Genomic DNA, 19,378 nt, shown 5'->3' with positions numbered 1-19,378 from the left:
TATTGGTTCCTTTGGCTCAAGACATCTCATCTGAGACTTTTCTCCTACTCTTGCTATAAAATGTAATGAGTCATTTGGTTCAATCGCTTTCTTTATAGCTTTTACATTGAAAATATTAAAAGCATAGTAATAATTACTAATTGGTATTATTAATTAGACATAATAGCTTGCTGTGTGCTATATAAGGAAGATTTTCTTCACGCAGCACACAGTCAACCTGAGGAACTCCTTGCCAGAGGATGTTGAGAAGTCCAGGACTTTAACAAGGTTCAAAAAAGAACTAGATAAATGAATGGAGGTTAAGTCCATCAATACTTATTAGCCAGGATGGACAGGGATGGTGTCTCTAGCCTCTGTTTGTCAGGAGCTGGAAATGGGTGACAGGAGAGGGATCACTTGATGATTTCCTATTCTGTCCCATCCCCCCCCTTTGGGGTATCTGACATTGGCCACTGTCACCAGACAGGATACTGGGCTAGATGGACCTTTGGTCTGACCCAGGATGTCCGTTCTTATGTTGTTATACAAGAGAATATAACCATACAAATAAACGAAAGCCAGTTTAAGAGGATGGCATGTTACGAACACACAAAAACAAATGGATCCAATGTAAAAGAGGGAGAGAAAGGGATCGGGAGAGGAGGGAATAGAGGCTTCCGTAGTCAGAAGAATATGGGTTGATGTTGTGACCTCACCTCGGGACGCAGAGACTTTCAGTGTAGCTGTGTATCACCGGTGAACTGATGACAAGCAACCTTCAGTTTAGAAACGATCCAAGGATCTGTCCATATTGCAGTGGGCACATTTTTTCCCAGCTGCTGTCTAGACATGACCCAAGAGGGCTCATGCCTAGAGAAACCTGTCCTTGAGGGACCTCATATTTTAAACATCTCACTGATGACACCTGGTTGGCCTACCCTACTGATCGGCTTCCCTACCAGAGAGCAGCTCCAGACAGCTCAGCCATGTCTCTTATTTGCCAAGGCATCGTGCCATGGGCGATGTATCAAGAGATACAGCCCAGAACTGATCACTGGGGAGTCTGACAAGCCAGGACCCCACTCCAAAGCAACGTCTTATACCAAGATTGAGTTGGTGAGCTTCTCAATCACCTTCTCTTTGAGACAATGGAGGCTGGGTGGCAAAGGGAATGCATTTCACCATTAATTGATGGATCCTTGAGGGCGTGGGGACCTCTGATTGTTTCCTGGAAGTAGGGACACTCCCTTTCTTAATTGAGACACTGGTAGTGCTAGCCAGTAATGACTCCACCGCAACACCCTGTGCCTTAAGCAAACAAAATGCAGGGTGACAACAACAATTTGTGGCCTTTAGTCATCCAGGAAGGTAGACACAGCCTCAGCAGAACCCAAGCACACACAACCATGGCGGGATGGTCCATCGGGGCTTGCATGTCTCCTAATTGAAAGGGCAAGGAGGAGTATTTCTGACCCAGTCTGGGCACAGAGCAGATCACAAACATTTCAGAAACCAAACAGAAGGGCTTCCCAAAGAAATGAGGCAGGCAGGCATAATCAGCCTTGTACACTGCCATAAAGAGCTTGGCGGCATGGTTCCTTGACGTGTCAGCTGTTGAGAACAACTAACTAATCACATATGTTGGTTCCTGAAGAGTCTGATCTCTCCGCCCAGAGGGAATTTTACCTCAGGATTTAAACCACCAGGGTGTTTATCTCTACTGCAACTGGTCTGACAAACACCAGGCTTCTGCTTTACTCCACACTTCCTTCCTTCCTCCACACTTAGATTTCCTTCCTTTGTAAGTTATTTCACTTCAGACCCCTGTGGACTCTCGTAGGCTCTTCCCCCGAAAGGAGAGAGACGGGGCAGAGAAGGTAATATTTTTATTGGAGCAACATCTGTCGGTGAGAGAGACAAGCTTTAGAGCCACAGAGAGCTTGTCTTCAGCTCTGACTGCCTTTCCCAGACTCGGGGAAGAGTGCAGCTTGAAAGCTGGTCTCTCTCACCAACTGAGCCTGGTCTACTAAAAGACATGACCTCTCTAGCCTCCTCCCTCCAATATCCTGGGACTGACACAGCCACAATTACCCTGTTCCCAATATGTAATTCCCACCTCTGAGTTTAGCCCCCCTCTTTCTCCTCTTCATCACCACCCCCACCACTTCAGTTACTGGGTATAGCCCATCACCCTATCCCAAAGGGAAAGCTCATGAAAGCTGATGCTCCAGGAAGAACTCCATAACCTTGCTCTGAGATCTACACCTAAACCAAACACTGGGCATGATAAGGCCCATATCTAGCAAAACACATGTTTCCGTTTCTGCCTGCAAGTGGTTCCACTGATGTCAACAGAACAACTCACATTCTGAAGTGCTTTGCTGGATCCAGATCCTTAAAGTACCTTATAAGACACACTTATCCGCACTAGCTTTTCGATTTACTCTTGGCTCTGGAATTCCAGACTGTCAAGATTTTTTTTCCTGTCTTCTGCCCTTTAAAACTGTGGTTACTTTAATTCATATGGTTCTAAAATCATGAGTTCCATAAAGCAATGGACTTCTTTTTTGTTTGTTTGTTTTGCTTGGTCTTTGTCGCCATTCAGTTGAATTAGACTTTGCCAAAATAAGGATTGAGTAGCAAAATTAACCACCAGCCATAGATATGGTCCTATATTTGGGACTGTTAATGGCTCCTAATCCATGCAATGTGGAGTGTGCCCAAATTCCAGCATGATGGGTGGTTTATAACTGTCTCTCATCGATAGGACGAGCTGTTTAGTCACTGCATTCACTCAGCTCAAGCGTAAAAGTATAATTAGACAGGCTAAAAAATAATCTGAAGAGAAATTAGCTAAAGATTCTAAAACTAAAACATCAGCAGCAGGAGACCTGCCAAACAACCAGTGGGACCACTGGATGACTGAGGTGCTAAAAAGGAGCATTCAAGGGAGAAAAGAGCATTACAGAGAAATCGAATGAATTATTTGCATCGATCTTCTCCTCAGGCCCTATGCTACCAGCACTCCACGTTATCTTTGAGACACCACTGACTTCCTGAGGAAACTACCATCCATTGGTGATCTTCCAGAAAACACCATCCTGGCCACTCTGGATGTGGAAACTCTCTACACCAACATGTCACATGAGGATGGACAACGAGCCATCAGGAACTGTATCCCGGACGATGCCACACACCTGGTGGCTGAGCTATGTGACTTTGTCCTCACCCACAACCATTTCAGATTTGGGGACAAATCATCCCCTGATTGGGATGATTGAGTTGGGGTTGGTCCTGCTTTGGGCAGGGGGCTGGACTCGATGACTCCTGTGGTCTCTTCCAGCTCTAGGATTCTCTGATTCTATGACAATGTTGCTTCTATGTTCAAGTCAGCGGCACGGCTATGGGTACCTGCCTGGCCCCACATTATGCCAACATTTGTATGGCCAACTTAGAACAACGCTTCTTCAGTTCTCATCCCCAAGTGTCCCTTCTCTGCTTGCTCGACATTGATTAAATCTCCAGCATTGGCACTCTCGGGCAGGAGACCTTGGAAGAATTCCACCGGGATTTCAACCATTTCCACCCCACTGCCAATCTCAGCCTGGACCAGTCCACATAAGAAATCCACTTCCTGGACACTACAGTGCAAACAAATGATGGTCATAGAAACACCTCCCTATACTGGAAACCTACTGACCGCTATTCTTATCTACATGCCTCGAGCTTTGATCCAGAACACATCACACAATCTCTTGTCTATAGCCAAGCCCTAAGAGACAGGTGCATTTGCTCCTGTGCTTCAGACAGAGACTAAGACCTATAGGTTTTCTATCAAGAATTCTTAAAACGACAACACCCACCTGGGGAGGTGAGGAAATAAATTGACAAAGCCAGATAGGAACTCAGAAGTCAGCTACTACAGGACAAACCCAACAAAGAAAGCAACAGAGCGCCATAGGCTGTTACTTGCAGCTCCCAGCTAAAACCTCTCCAGCACATCATCCAGGATCTACAACCTATCCTAGGTGACAATCCCTCACTCTCACAGATCTTGGGAGACAGGCCAGTCCTCGCTCACAAAAAGTTGGCCTCATCTGAAACAAATACCACCAACTTCACACACCACAATGGAAACACTCACCCTGGAACCCATCCCTGCAACAAACCCTGTTGCCAAGTCTGTCCACACATCTACCCTAAGGACACCATCAGAGGACCAACCCACATCAGCCACACCATCAGGGGCTTGTCCACCTGCATATCCACTAACGTGATCTATGCCATCACGTGCCAGCAATGCCCCTCTGCCGCGTCCCTTGGACAAATCAGAATGTTGCTACATAAAAGAATCAATGGACACAAATCAGACATCAAGAATGGCAAGATATAAGAGCCAGCAGGAAAACACGTTGACCTCCCTGGACACACAGTGACAAACTTGAGAGCTGCCATCCTTGAACAAAAAACCTTCAAAAGTAGATGGCAGCCAGCCACTGATGAGCTGACATTTGTATGCAAATTTGACACCCTCACAATGGGCCTGAATTGGGACTGGGAATGGCACCCTCATTACAATAAGTAATTTTCTACTTTGAATAGTTTCACCTTCTTATCTCTGTTGGAAGTGAGCCACATCCACCCTGATTGAATTAGCCTCATTAATGTCACACTCCCATCTCTGTATGTTCATATAACTCCCCTGCCAACTGAATCTTTCAGTTCATGCATCTGATGAAGTGGGCTGCAGCCTTTTTGTAGGCTTGTGCCCTAATAAATGTGTTAGTCTTTAAAGGTGCCCCAAGACTCCTTGTTGCTTGTTAAGATGGGGGGAGGTATCATCATACAGATTCCACCCATATTCGATGGGGATTGTATCCTCAAAGAAATCTTCCCTCAACTCCCCCACCCCCTACTGGCCTTCAAACAACTCCCTACCTTTTCCAAACTCATCACCACAGATAAGGACTCTCCAACTCAAAGCAGCAACAGAACCTGCCAGAACAACAAACGCAAAAACGTGCAGCCATATCTACACTGCTACAATGATCAACGCCTCCCCAACACACCTTTCAAGACCCATGGATGCCTATAAGTGGTGTATTCGCCCAGTGTACCAAATGCCTCAATAGCAACTCAGTGTGTGAAACCAGACAAGCGGCATTCTCCGGAATGAACGCACAGAGGAAAACGATAGACAACAAAAACACCCTGTCACCTGTGGACGGACACTTTTCACACAGTGATCACTCCAGATCTGATCTCTCAGTCCTCAACCTCAAAGGAAACCTGCACCACACTTGCCAAAAAGGAGCCCGGGCACAAACATTCACTAAAAGTCATGGACTAAACAGAGACTCCAGATTTATGGGCTATTACAATTACCCGTAACCCACTAACTCCTTTTCACTCCCCCAATGACTGCAGATGTATTAATGGGCCATTCCACCTCGAATGATCCCTTGAAATACGTATTAACTACTTATGTGAAACAATCTCTTCCACCTTGTATTTAGCTGTGGTGCTTGAAGAACCTTTTCCAGACCTGGAGAAGAGCTCTGTGTAGCTTGAAAACGTGTCTCTTTCCCCAACAGAAGTTGGCCCTACACAAGATTCCATCTCACCCCCGTGTCACCATTAAATATATGCCTCTAATCAACCAGCATGGGTGTAAATGAGGATGGAATCTGTCCCATATTATCCTGGTAATCTATTGTGGAAATCCTTTCATGGATCTAGTTCCAAGACCATTCATTTCAAACCCGACTGTTTCCCCTCTGATCTATTTTGTAATACTTTCCCATGAGCAATACAAATTATTTCCCCAGCATGCTCCACAATACTTGTAACACCTTCAACATTTTCACAATCATTTTGTGAAATTTTCACAACAGTTTGTGACTTTACAATATTTGGTAGAAAAATAACAAGATTTGATGCTCACACAACATATTATCTGCAAACCTACGTAAGTTGTCCTCCGACATACTCAGGTATTATATTTCAAAAGTGCTATTCCTCGAAGGCAAGCTGTGGAATCTCCAGCATTGGAGATATTTAAGGGCAGAGTAGATTACTTCTGTCAGGGATGGTCTAGATCGTGGCGTCCAACATGCTAGCCACACGTGGTTATTTAGCCAGTAGAGTGTGGCTTGTTGGCCCACAAAATTATTTACGTTTTCAGAATAATGTGGCTAGTCCACTATAACAAGAGGCTACTGGGTCAGAACTGGTAGGACAATATGGCTCTAGAAGGTATTTGGTCCTGCTGTGAGGGCAGGGACTGGACTTGGCCTCTCAAGATCCCTTCCAATTCTAGTGTTCTATGATTCAACAATTGCTTCCTTGTTTCCTCCACCTTCCTGCATCACCCCTGGACTAAATTTGCCAGTTTTTCCTGTCTGTTGTTGGACACTGATTGGAGCACCATGCTCATCAGCTTGCTAGCACAATTTCTGACCTTCTCACGGGCCTTCAAAGAGATAAAGAAGCAGGGAGGATGATTCATTCCAGGGAAGGTATTGGAGTAACTCTCCTCTGTGGGTCAAAACCATTCTCCTAATGCTCTAAACACAACTCGTTTCTGAGCCGGTCTGAATACGGATGACAGAGATCAATGAGGAGGTCCTGCTTTGATGCCCTCCTGAGGTCTTCTTCCAACCCTAAACGTCTATGATTCTATTCCGATAAGGATCAGAGCAGGGAGAGATTGCAAGGAGTTGTACATATCTCGTTGTGAGGGATGATTCACCTTTGCTTACCGTGTTTATCACTATGAAGAGTCTGCATTTACTTACAATGACTAATTGTTTCACAACAGCTGCCCAAACTAAACATCCCTGCGGTTAACAACCATGGGGAAGCTTATGTCTGGGGGCAGATTGTAAAGGATTCGAATAAATCCAGATGGATTAGGAAGTGGGAGCCATAACAACAAAGGGAATGGAAGTTAGGTTTCACAAATAGGTGAAACCCCTTTGGATGAAAATGCCAGCGAGCTGAGAAACCTGCCAATTAATAAGAATGCTGTACATGGTCCAGAGAGGATTGGGCTGAATGTGTTGTTGTCTCCAGAATAAATGTAATACATTTTTCTCCTAGAATTGCTGCAGAATATAGGAACTTCTCCAAGTACCACAAACAGCTTTGATCTTTCCCATAACATAAGAACTAGGGGTCACCAAATGAAATTAATAGGTAGGGGGTTTAAAACAAACAAATAAAAGAAAGTTTTGCTTCCTGCAATGCACAGTTAGCCTGTGGAACTCCTTGCCACAGGATGTTGTGAAGACCAGGACTTTAACAGGGTTCAAAAAAGAACTAGATAAATTAATGGAGGTTTGGTCCAGCAATACTCATGAGCCAGGACAGGAGAGGGATCACTTGATGATTATCTGTTCTGTTCACTCCCTCTGGGACATCTGACATTGGCCACTATCAAAAGACAGGACACTGAGCTAGATGGACCTTTGGTCTGACCCAGTCTGGCCGTTCTTATGTTCAGTTTTGTCAACTGGAGTTTTGCCATTGGTTTCTTTCGGGGGGCAGGATTAGATCCAGGAAGAGTCTCTCATTAGTCATCTGTACACTGAGTTGTTTTCTACATTGCCAAGGGCAATTTGAAGAAGGTAGTCTGATTCCATTCCATTCCTCCTTTTTGGGTAGAACAGCTGAAGTTAAAAAGAAGGAGAAGGAAGAGGGCCGGGGTGTTTTCTTGGGTGGGAGCTGGAAAGCAGAGATGTGGCTGTTTTACAGCAGGTAATGTTTCTGTGGGAATGGATAAGGCTGCATCATGGAGCAAGTCGGGTCGAAAGGAGATAGGGAGCTCAAGCTACCTGTGGAGAAATTAAGAGAGGAGGCAAGGACAGTTCTGGAGAGCAGATGGGAGGAGTGGCTTATGGAAAACCAGCACACGGTGTCATTACTAGAGCAGCACAAATACTATTTCTCCAACAGTATATCTAACAATGAATGCGTTGCGCAGCAAATACAATTCGGCTAAAGAAATAAACATTCTTGCCCTTTTTGGAGGACTTTCCCCCTCCATCCAATTCTCTGATTCTCACACATTTGAAAGCCCCATATTTGTAGGTGTTCTCAGTAGCATCTGAAGCCCCAACTAAATGCAGGGCCCTCCTGGGCCAGGTGCTGTCCAGCATCAGAGACAGCCCGTACACTTGTAATTTCAGGTGCAAGACAGATGGGACGGAAGGGGAAAGAGAGGCACGGAGGAGAGCAGTGACTCAGCTAAGGTCACAGCAGGATCCCAAGCCAGCGCTGTCTCCCCTACAGCAAGATGCTTTCCAGGGTTTACGTGTTATCATGACGAAGGTGCTCAGCCCTCGGGTAAATGCCTGAGCGGTCTGAGGCGAGCGGGAGGTGCCGACTGCCCGGTGAGGGAACGCGAAGGCAAGGCCACGAAACAAGTGAGACCCCAGCATCGGGCGTGAGGAGTGAAAGGCACAAGCACAGTTGCTTGCTTATTGCCTCTGTCGTCATCACCTGCAGGGAAGTGCTATTTCCTTTCTGATTTTCTCTTCAAGGTGCGCCATTTCCATAGCTGGGGGCAGGCCTGCCAATGGGGGGGGGGGGGACTGCCCCGGGCCCAGGGATTCAAAAGGGCCCAGACAGTGGTGCAGGAACATTTTTAAAAGCGGGGATGCTGGGCCTCCTTGCCCCTCTCCACCCCCACACCTCTGAGGTGGAGAGCTAAGCCCTGTGGTGCATGGCCCCAGGACCCCAGCATGTGGTGAGGCAGCCAAAAACCCCAGCACGGGAGGGGGGGCAGCAGGGACCCCAGGCACTAGGAACCCCCAGTTCCTGTGCCTATGGGCCCGGGGCTTCCAGCCACGGCTACTGCAACAAAGGCTGGAGCCCTGGGCTCTTTAAATCACCGCCGGAGCCCCAGGGGGTAAGTGCCAGTCGGCGCTGAGGGCTGATGGAGCAGGGGGAGGGAGGGCGGCAAATTCCAAGCGGTGCTGAGGGCTGGCAGAGGGGAGGGGGCGGCAAGCACCAGGTGGCACTGAGGCCCCTTCTGGAAGATGCCCCCTCACCTTGCCCAAGGGCACAACAAGTCTGTCAGCTCTCCCCCGCCCGGATGAGGGAAGGCCAGCCTGGGAGGCCTACCCTGTGCCGGCATATTCACCGTCTTGCTGACCCCCGCAGAGGACTTGCTGAATTGCTAAAGGGAGAGGGAGAGGGACGGGGTCTCAAGTGCATTCTGGTTGCTACGAGGCTCGGTCACAGCAACCAGCCCCAAAGAGCTCATCCGGACAGACAGGAGAGAGGAGGAGGAGGAGGAGGGGAAGCGGCCCAGCAGGTCTCTGGGCGAAGCCAAGTCTACCTGCCCAATCTGTCGAGGTTCCGAGTCTGTGCCAGCTCCCCCACAACTAGCTCGGGCATGCTTTCGGCCCCGCAGGTCCCCCAGGTAGCTCCAATACGCTGGCCAAGATGGAGCCTGACAGGGAGAAGCAACCCCGGACGCAGGCCGTGGGGAAACATGGGGCGTGCGTGACAGAACAGCGAATCGGTCTGACTTCATCATCCCCCCGTGAGCTCAGTGACCAGCTTGCGAAGAGAGAAATCCCCACATACCAGCCTCTCGACCCTTCTGCTCTGCTCTCTAAACGCGCCTGAGGATTTCCGGGCCAGGTCGTCGCTGTACCGGACATCGGTGACTTTAAAGTTGCCGTTGTAGTAGAACGGCCTCTGGTCTGAAAGGAAAGAAAAGGAAAGGGGGAATACTCGCATTACAGCCTGTCCAGGGCTGGGCTGGGCCGGGCCAGGCCGCCCTGGGATCTCCATAGTGAAGAAGAGCTCCCGGGCCATCCCTACACATATGCAAAACACACAGACGTGGGGGGAACCATGACATTTGGGGCACCACATTGCCCCAGATGTCATGGTGCTCTACCCAGCTGTATGCTGCTTATGGGCTCCGGCAGCCCCCCACCCCCACTCTCCCCCGTCCCCAGGCTCCAGCAACACCCGTCCTCATCTCCCAGCTGCTCCCCTCAGCTCAGCATCCGTCTGGCAGCCTCCGGCCCCCTCTCAGGGCCCAGCCCCCACTCACTGGCTCGTGGAGCTGGAGGACTCAGGGGGCAAATGCCGAGTGTGTGTGGCCAGAGAGTGCCACTGCATGGCTGCCTGCTGCTCCTCCAGCCTGCACCTGCCTCCTGGCCCTGCTCCAGCGCTGCCATCTCTCCCAGACCGGACACCATGGTGGTAAATGACGTCTGGTCCGGGACAGCTGGCAACACCTTCTCCCACAGCTCCGGCCTGACAAACCCCTCCCCACCCGTGTGGGGTGGCCTAGGGCATCAGCACCAGTAGGGACAGCCTGGAAGCGCTCCCTCTCCCAACGAGACAGGGCACAAGGGATGTTGGGGAGAGTAAGGGAACAACAGAGCAGATACTTGCTCAGAAAACTCCACTGGTCACTTGGCAAAGCAACGCCACACGGCAGCAATATGCAGGCGTCGGGGGGGGGGGGGGGCTTAGAGGAAGAAGATTACAAGATGGCAGCCTTACAAGAAAGATACAACAGCCACCGCAAGTCTTGCTACCCCAGGCAGCCCTGAGTGGAGATCCGCCCAAATGCAGAAGAGGGGAAGGAAGCAGGAGATGTAGAAGTTCGTGCTAATTCGCCCAGATGAGTTTTTAATTCTGCGGATGGAAACACTGGCTCCTGGTGACAGGCAAAGCACGCGGCCCTGAGGGAGATGCACTGTACCGCGTGCCCAGTCAGTGAAACACACACCATACTCACCATAGGCCAAAAAATACACCAGGAGGCCAATAGCAATCGCCAACCCCAGTGCTCCGGCCACAGCAATTCCAGTGCTCTTCCAGGGTGTGAAAAATCTCTTTTTGGTGGCCGACTGGTGAACTCTGAAAAGCAAAGGGAGAACAACATCCCCTGCCTATTAGTAAACGTTCTGGTCATCCCAATCTGCAATTCCCCTCCCCCCATCCCAAACAAAATGCTCCAGAGCAGGACTGCTACCCCAAACAGTCCAAAAGCCTGAGTCGGGCCAGAGTTGGTGGCGGGTCAGCAGTGGGTGCAAGAAAACCAAGTGCAAAACCCCACACCTCTACTTCCCATGCATATGCCTTTAGGGTTTGCCTGGGTCACATTTTCAAGCTACAGTTCACGGTCAAGACTGCTAGAAACCAACTGCCTCCTTTAAATGGAAGCCAAGGGGTTCTCATTACTCCAGGAGCCAGGCGTCTTGCAAAAGACACCAAATACCATGGGACAAGCTCTAAAATTGGGCAAACATAATCCCTATCTTTAAACAGGGCAACAAAGAGGACCCACGAAATTACAAACCTATCCACTGAAATTCAACATTGGAAAGACACTGGAACAGGTTTTTAAACCATTGGTTTGTAAGCACCTAGACGATGATAGGGTTATGGGACTAGAAATTGTCAAGAAAAAATTATGCCAACCTCTTTTCCTTCTTTGACAGGGTTATTGGTCTGGTGAATAGCAGGAAAGGATCAAACACATTAGCTTGGACTTTAGTAAAGCTTTTGATACATGCTCATAATCAGGGCTTGACAAATCTACTCGCCAGCCCCTCACTGCTCATGCGCAAGACCCACCTTGCACATGTGCACGCCGCCGATGAACGGGGCGACCGGCTGAAATCTACTCGCCACAGGCGAGTAGATTCAGTGATTTGTTGAGCCTTGCTCATAATAAGCAAACTAATGAAATGTGGCCCAGGTAAAATTATTGCAGGGTGGATACAAAGCTGGTTGAAAGATAGCACTCCAAGGATATCTCTAGACTACACTGCTCCGTCGACGGAGCCATGTAGATGAGGTGTTTTTTTTAATTGTATCCTTTGGTATATCTGGTTGTGACTACTTTCTTCCACTATTTGATCTGAGGAAGTGGGTCTGGCCCACGAAAGCTCATCACCTAATAAACCATCTTGTTAGTCTTTAAAGTGCTACATTGTCCTGCATTTTGCTTCAACTACCCCAGACTAACACAGCTACATTTCTATCACTATTCTCGTGTAAGATTGTCAGTGTTCTTGCGGAAATGCTATGCTGCTCCTGTTCAGGCAAAAGCCCTCTTGCGCAAATGCTTTTGCGCAAGAGGGCCAGAGTCAACAATGCGTTATTGTTTTGTGCAAAAAAGCCCCGATGGCGAAAATGGCGATCGGGGCTTTCTTGCGCAAAACCGCGTCTAGATTGGCAAGGACGCTTTTCCGCAAAAAGTGCTTTTGCGGAAAAGTGTCCGTGCCAATCTAGATGCTCTTTTCCACAAATGCTTTTAACGGAAAAACTTTTCCGTTAAAAGCATTTGCGGAAAATCATGCCAGTCTAGTTGTAGCCTATGCGCCAATTCACATACAGAGCCTCAGTCCGGGATTTCAGTACGTACTTAACTTGACCCACACAAATCTCACTGAATTTGTGCATGTGCTGCAACGTTTTTGTTAAACTCGCTGTGGCTTATGATAATTCTTTGGCAACACGAAATAAAATCTGTTATTTGTAGTGGAGCTGTCTCCAAATTGGAATCAGCCCCGTTACGGGACTCAACGCCTTCAGATCAAATATGTACCCTTTGCTGGATCAGGGACCTAGATCTGAACTTTCCCAACATTTAGAAGGAGATGGATTGGATGGGGACCCTGGATCAATTATGGAAAAATGCAGCAGCTGCTAAATTTGAACAGGGAACCCTGAAGCTGGCAGTGTCTGGTTCAGATCCTGCTTTATTTAAAAAAAAAGTGCAAACAAGCCCAACTGTGCATGTAGAAACAAGAGTCAATGCTGATTCAGCCAGCATTGAAATGCACGGCCCTCGTGCAGCTTTCCAGCAAACAAAATCACTGTCTGTAGTTCTCAGAACCACCTACGCCCTGGAGGTTTTGATTTCTATTTCCTGCCCACGTTTGCCGCCACTTATTTCCAGGAGGAACAAAGCAATGACTTCATGCTGGGGATGTGGCAGGGGCGGCGGCGCCAATAGCTTATGGCTGTTTTACAGGTTGAACCTCTCTAGCCCAGCCCATGGGTGGTGGGTGAAGGCAGAGCTGGGGGAAGCAAGCCTCCAGCCCCACCCCCAGCCCCGCCCCTTCTGCCCAGGCCCCGCCCCCCCACTGGAGCTAAGCTACTCCCCCCAGCAGAACAGGGAAGTGGAGCAGTGCATGGCTCTAGCCTCCCCACCCAGTGCATGAGGGGGGTGGAGGGAAGGTGGGCGCTTGGGGGCAGCAACACTCCACCCCCCAGTTCGTAGGTGTTCTGGGGGCAGCGTGTGGGCAGGGCCAGGCTGGCAGTTTGGGAAGACAATGCCTTCCCTGCTTAGCATACCCACCACCCATGAATCTGACGCCCTTGGGATCTGACAGACGCCAAACCAGAGCGACCACGGGGGAGTCAATGTTGTCTAGCAGCATTCCCAACACTGCCACTGCTTGCTGGGCTCTTAGAAGACATTTTGGGGTGAATTAGAGCTAAAGAACAGCCTAGAACCCGAGAGCCAGAAACAAACTTCATGGGACTGCAGGAAACTTGGCCACACCCATGATAAGTGGACATCCAGCTCACTAAAATCACGCCGGACTACGGATGTTGCCAGACCAGAGAGTGCCGGACTAGAAAGGTTCCACCTGTAGTTGCAAAACTAACACCTAATGAAGGGATCCTGGCAAGAGCGGAGGCTGCAGTGGGTTGCTGAAAAGCAGGTACAGTGGGGTCAAACGTTGTGCTCAGTTACAACCATGCAACCACTCTGAAGTCAGTGACTTACAGTGAACCGCCAGCCAGGTCGGCTTCTGCTCAGGGCACTCTGACATTTCTTTCTTGAGACAGGTCTTCTGAGAGGTCAAGCTAGCGTCCTGCATTGCTTCCTTGCATTCAGAGATTTCCACTGTAGTCGCAGGCAAGTCTCTTACGTGTTCTGCAAGGGGCAAGCTTCCTTTCCAATCAGGAGGCAGCCACGTGCTTTACTCAGGCCTGGTTTATGCTGGTTTTGTACTGGCAAAACTATTTGGGTTAGGGGTGTGATTTTTTTCCTCTCATACCAAAATAGTTAGATTGTTACAACCTCTACTATGGACGTAGTTTTATCCACATACAGAGTCCCTTATACCCGGTTCTAGAAGATTTACCCAGCATTGACTGGGGCCTTAACTCAATTTAAAAAAAAAATGGGGTTGGGGATGCGGGTTCAGGATGCGGCTGCCCCCGGGAGAGAGGATAACCCAGCCCTCTCTCACTGCAGCAGCTTGGGGCCAGGCGAGAAGCGTCTCTCCATGGCTGCAGCAGCTCCAGCGGGCACAGCCGGGGGAGGGGAGCATGTCTCCCAGCTGGGGCAGGTCCAGGTCCAGGTTCGTCTGCCACCTGTGTCCCCGGGCAGAGTGAGGAATGCAGCAAACTGGGCACTTTCCCCTCACTCCCTGACCAAGGGGAACAGCCAGCCATGTTCCCATGGGAACTGGGGGGGAGCTTCAGCCCCCACACCCACCCTAAAGGGTGCCTGGGGGGTGGGAGGCTTGGGGCTAAAACAATCCTGGAGGGGGAAGGCCCATCCCCAGCCAGCCCCTTTCATCTGCTTCGTGATTTTATCTCTTTTCTGTATAGTTTGGTGAGACGCAATCCCATTCCAAGCACATCCCGTTTTCCTGGCACCACCAAACACTGACCCTGCTTTAAGTTATGCTAAGAGGAAGCTGCCTACCAAATTTGGTGGTCCCAGCTCTTAGCGTTGAGGAGGAGTTCTTGAACAGACAGACATGCTCACAAACTCTCTCAAATATAGAGTAGATTATATTATATACTCCCCTGCCCTTAAAAGAATAAGCTCTGCCAGCATGACTGCATTCACAGTAGGAGGGTTTTACAGCTTTAAATACACGATAAGGTACTATTAAAACATGCTACCGCAGCTTGTATATAGACATGCCCCTGGGATGTAATGTTGTTCCTAGATGCAATAAAACCCCTGTGAGTTCTCAGCCCTTTGGCTTAGAGAAAGCACAGCAAATGAAAAACGACCAGGATATTTCCTATCTGGTTTCATGCTCCAAGACACAGCTCCCTGGCACGGCTCACCCTCACTTTGCATTCCCATCATCACTTACACACTCCAGCTCGCCCCGGGTGCAAGGCTGCACCGGTGACATGTTTCCGCACTGAAAGGCACCGCAACGTAGCTGAATATTCACATAGGCTAGTCGGGATAAAAAGTCGAGAAGGGCGCTGCTATGGCCAGGAGAGGCATCGGTTGAACTAGCTCTTTTCCTTTGTATAGGTCTGCACTGACAATGCAGTATTTGGTACAATCTTTTTTTTTTTTAAAAGATTCAACAAGGGGACAATGTCTTACTAAATTCGAGCCCCCAGCTTGCAATGCAAGATCTGAGCCTTTATTCCTTAGCTCCATAAACTACTCCAAGCAGATAGCACTTTCTTTGTCAATTTCAGCGGGGTCTCTTGTGGAGTACGGTGCCTCGCAGGGTATCACAGTCTGTCCCTGAGCAACTGCAGAATCACACAGGCAAAAAGACAGGATTCAGTCCACAGAAGCTTTACCCTTAACAAACGAACAAAAAAAAGCACCTTAATTTGTTCAGTTTGAGGGCAGGAGAGGCCAGCTAAGTTAGGGGAAATATAAGGGACCAGCCTCAGCCATCATGGAAGCCAAAGCTTTAAGGTGCCTTTATAGATTCTTCACACAATGCAGTCAACCTGTGGAACTCCTTGCCAGAGGTTTTGTGAATACCAGGACTTTAATAGGGCTCAAAAAAGAGCTAGATACATTCATAGAGGATAGCTTTTAGACAGGATGGGCATGGATGGTGTCCCTAGCTTCTGTTTGTCAGAGGCTGGGAATGGGTGACAGAGGTGGGATCGCTTGCTGATTCTGTTAATTCCCTCTGGAGCACCTGGTGTTGGCCACTGTTGGCAGACAGGACACTGGGCTAGATGGGCCTTTGGTCTGACCCAGTCTGGCCGTTCTGACGTTTTTAAGATTTAGGCCAGTCTGGCTGCGAATTTCCACTCGAATTTGCTTTTCCAGCCCATGATCCAACTCTCCCATTAAACCCCAGGTTCCCCTCTCATCCAGTCTGCACCCCTCCCCCCTAACCGCAACCTTCCATATCCAGACTAGTGCCTCTCAACCTTTCCAGACTACTGCACCCCTTTCAGGACCCCAATTTGCCTTGTGTACCCCCATGTTTCACCTCACTTACCAACTACTTACTGGCTTGCAAAATCAGACCTAAAACCACAAGTGTCACGCTAACACTGACCAATGGGGCTTCCTTTCTTAATGTTTAAAATAACTCGGTTGGAACATAACTATTGTACTTACATTTCTGCACATAGGACATACAGAGCAGTAGAAACAAGTCGTCGTCCGTAGGAACGTTTAGCGTGCAGGGACTTCCGTGGTGTTTGTGTAATCTGTTGTAAAGTGAGGCAGCTAGCGAGGTGAGGTGAGGTACTCCCTGGAGAGGTTCTCTGCGCATCCCCAGGGATGTGTGTGCCCCTGACTAAGAGCTTTGACCCCGGCCATCCCGTCATCTTGTGCGCTTTCATCCCGTGACCCTCCAGTTAGATTCCCTCCTCCTGCTGCCCCAGCAGCGAATCCCTTGTCCTCTAGGGGGCTCTACAGTTCAGAATGGTCTATCGTGAGTCGAGTGACCGGATATCTCGATTTTATAGGCGCTCTCCCGATATTCAGGCCTTTGTCTGAGATAGGTGCTATTTACCGCCCCCCGCCCCAACCAGGCCTGCCGACAGGGGGCAATTGCCCTGATGCTTGGAGGTTCAAAGGAGCCCAGAGCTCCTGGCTACCGCAGCCCACTGCTACCGCAACAGTAGTTGGAGCCCCGTTGAATTGCCCCCGGAATGCCGCTCTGTGCAGCTCTGAGGGATGGGAGGCGGATGCTGGAGTCTGGGCGGGGCTAAGGGCTGACTGCCTGAGACCCCACCCCTTCTCATAGCCACGCCCCTTCCTTCCAAGGCCACGCCCCTGCAGGGGTGCAGAGCCTCCCCCACACACACCTTGCCCCCATCCCCCAACTCCTTGCCCTGATTTCTCGCACTGAGCAGGATTCTGCCTAAGCGTCCTTGCGGGACGAGAGGGAGAGAGGTGAAGCTACTGGGTTTTAGACCTGGGGAAGAGAAGGGATGACGGAGGGGGGGCCTCATTCCAGGTCCTTCCGACACACATTAATACAGCCTCTCCCCGACTTATGAACCGGTTATGGACCAAGCAATTGGTCCGTAACTTGGTTTGTTGGTAAGTCGGACCCCATAGCGTTACATGTGACGGTGCTGTTCGTATGCACAGATCGCGTTCGTAACTTGGGGTCCACCATTTACGACAGCTTCGGTCGTAACTGCCAATGGTCGTAAGTCGACCGTTCACAACTCGTGGACCGGCTGTTAAACAACATTCCTCCCGCCCAACCAGCATCCCTGGCTCCAAGTTAGTCTCCAAAGGGTTAAATACGTCACCCACCTTTGCAGGTCCCATGGCAGGCCCCAGGAGGTCTCATAGTATCCTTGGGTCCCAGTCACAGCTCGCCTGACGTCTCGAAAGCCTTGCGAAGGCTGCTGGTACGTGTGATCCCCATACTGCCGGGCCTCGCAGAAACGACAGCACGTGGCACGTGGCTCCGTCATCGAGCGGCTGGCGGTGCCACACTCAGCAGCGTGTGGGCTTACTGCACACGGCGGGAACCGGCACGCGACTCACGCCCTAGGCAGATGTGAGCATGGAGGCAACGAGGAGACGCCGACCTGCCGATCAGCCCCCGGCTGTGCGCGACATGGACAGGCGCGCAGGGGAGACGGGATCTCCACCAGCCGGGAGTCGTCACAGGAAGCTCTCTCGCTTGCCCTTTGGTGTTACTCCTGTTCGGGTAAGGTGGCAGCTCCTAAATGCTCACACCTTGGTGTGAACTCCAGGTCCTGTCTCCGCCCTTAAGCCTGCATCGTTGGCTCTTCTCCACCACCCCTCCTACCTGACGGCAAGAGAGAACAATGAACAAATCCATAATTGGCTTCCATCCGTTGCGCTCTCCTCAGCTGCTCACTCCTCCCCAGCCTCAGCTTGCATCAGGGATCCCAACCAGATATGCATTTGGCCTTGTAATGATATGGTAGGCACCCTGTGATTAGCATCATCCCTGCCTTTGGGGCTGCGTAGCTCAGGGCGGTAGCCCTCACGTGTGATGTGGGGCAACCGAAAGGGTGTACAAGAAAGTTCTCTCTTCCCTGGAAAAGGGCATGTCCATCCCTCTGCCTTGTGAAGGCACCTTTGAGTCTGAGGGAGGCAGATAGAAGCTGACAGCTGAGGTTGAAAGCTGGTCCCTGATTTTTACTGAAGATCATGTTGTTTGCATGCCCCAAGCTGGACTTTTGGGGTCTTTGGAAATCACAGTGGCAGACCCCTCTGGTTTTAGCTCCATTCGCAGCCAGGTGGGGGCGTCGCTGATATCATGACGCCTGCTTTATGCTCCCCGCCAGCCCAACCCGCTCACTCCTGGGCTGACATCTAGTGTGACGCGTCCTCCGCACACGTAGGGGCAGCATACTCCAATGGACGAAGGGTGAGATTTTCAAAAAACACTTCTATCCTCAGAGTTGGCTTTCAGAAGGATCTGGGTGTCTCGTTCCCATAAATCTTTCTGAAACCCTCACCCCAAATACAGGTTGGTGAGACGGCCTGACACTGACTTTCTCCATGACCTTGGCCAAGTCACTTACCGCAAAGAGGTGTGATAAGGGTCACAAGGCCTGAGAAGCCACTTAGGTCACATGGCATCACGAGAGAAGATGGCTCAGGGTTAACGAGGACCAAATCTGGCTGGGACAGCATTGTGAAACCAGGGAGCTGCAAGGGGAAAGGGGCTGAGGGGAAGGAGTCTACGATTGTCACCTGGCAGCCCTCCGGGAACCAGGAAACAGCCCTGGAAGGAGAAAAATAGAACCATGGAGTCAGAAGGCCCTGCTAAGATACAGTTGTTGGGTCTAAACTATCCAAGATGGCAGGCTCCAATGAAGGAGCTTCCAGGACACCCCTTGGCAATTTCTTTCATAGTCCTGCAGCTCTTACCTTCAGAAAGATTTTCCTGAGATTTAATCGAAATCTGCTCTGCTGTAGTTTGAACCTACAGCCACTTGGCCTGGCCCATGTGGCAAGAGAGAACAGCTTTTCTCCATCTGTTGATGGTGGCCTTTCAAGTAGGTGAAGACAACTCTCATACCCCCTCTTAACGTCCTTTTCCAAACTCACCTGCAAGCACTGCTCACACGGCTGCACCCCATCCCTTTGATCATCTTTGGCGCTCACCCTGGGATCCGTCCTAGTTTCTCCACGTCCTTTCTGCGCATTGGTGGCCAAAACTCGACACGC

General features: G+C 50.0%; 1 protein-coding gene across 2 annotated transcripts in view; it reads right to left on the bottom strand.

Annotated features, from left to right (window-relative positions):
* Window positions 1–19,019, bottom strand: part of LOC102447681 (transmembrane protease serine 11C) — a 43,032-nt gene extending 24,013 nt beyond the window's left edge. Inside the window, exons 1-4 of one of the 2 annotated variants that reach the window (XM_025187160.3) lie at window positions 18,730–19,019; window positions 17,480–17,984; window positions 10,748–10,869; window positions 9,574–9,692 (exon numbers count right to left, since the gene is read on the bottom strand). In XM_025187160.3, the coding sequence (XP_025042945.1) occupies window positions 9,574–9,692; window positions 10,748–10,869; window positions 17,480–17,643 (405 nt within the window). In that variant the 5' untranslated portion in view covers window positions 17,644–17,984; window positions 18,730–19,019. Of the gene's footprint in view, window positions 1–9,573; window positions 9,693–10,747; window positions 10,870–16,324; window positions 16,417–17,479; window positions 17,985–18,729 lie in introns of those variants that run through there. The other variant, XM_075929271.2, reaches the window with a different exon arrangement.
* Between the last annotated feature and the right edge of the window lie 359 nt (window positions 19,020–19,378).

Source organism: Pelodiscus sinensis, chromosome 4 (genome assembly GCF_052426305.1).
Source record: "Pelodiscus sinensis isolate ZL-2025 chromosome 4, ASM5242630v1, whole genome shotgun sequence".
In the NCBI taxonomy this organism is placed as follows: domain Eukaryota; kingdom Metazoa; phylum Chordata; order Testudines; family Trionychidae; genus Pelodiscus; species Pelodiscus sinensis.
Note: the sequence above shows the minus strand (reverse complement) of the source record. Positions and strands in the feature narration are given on the sequence as shown.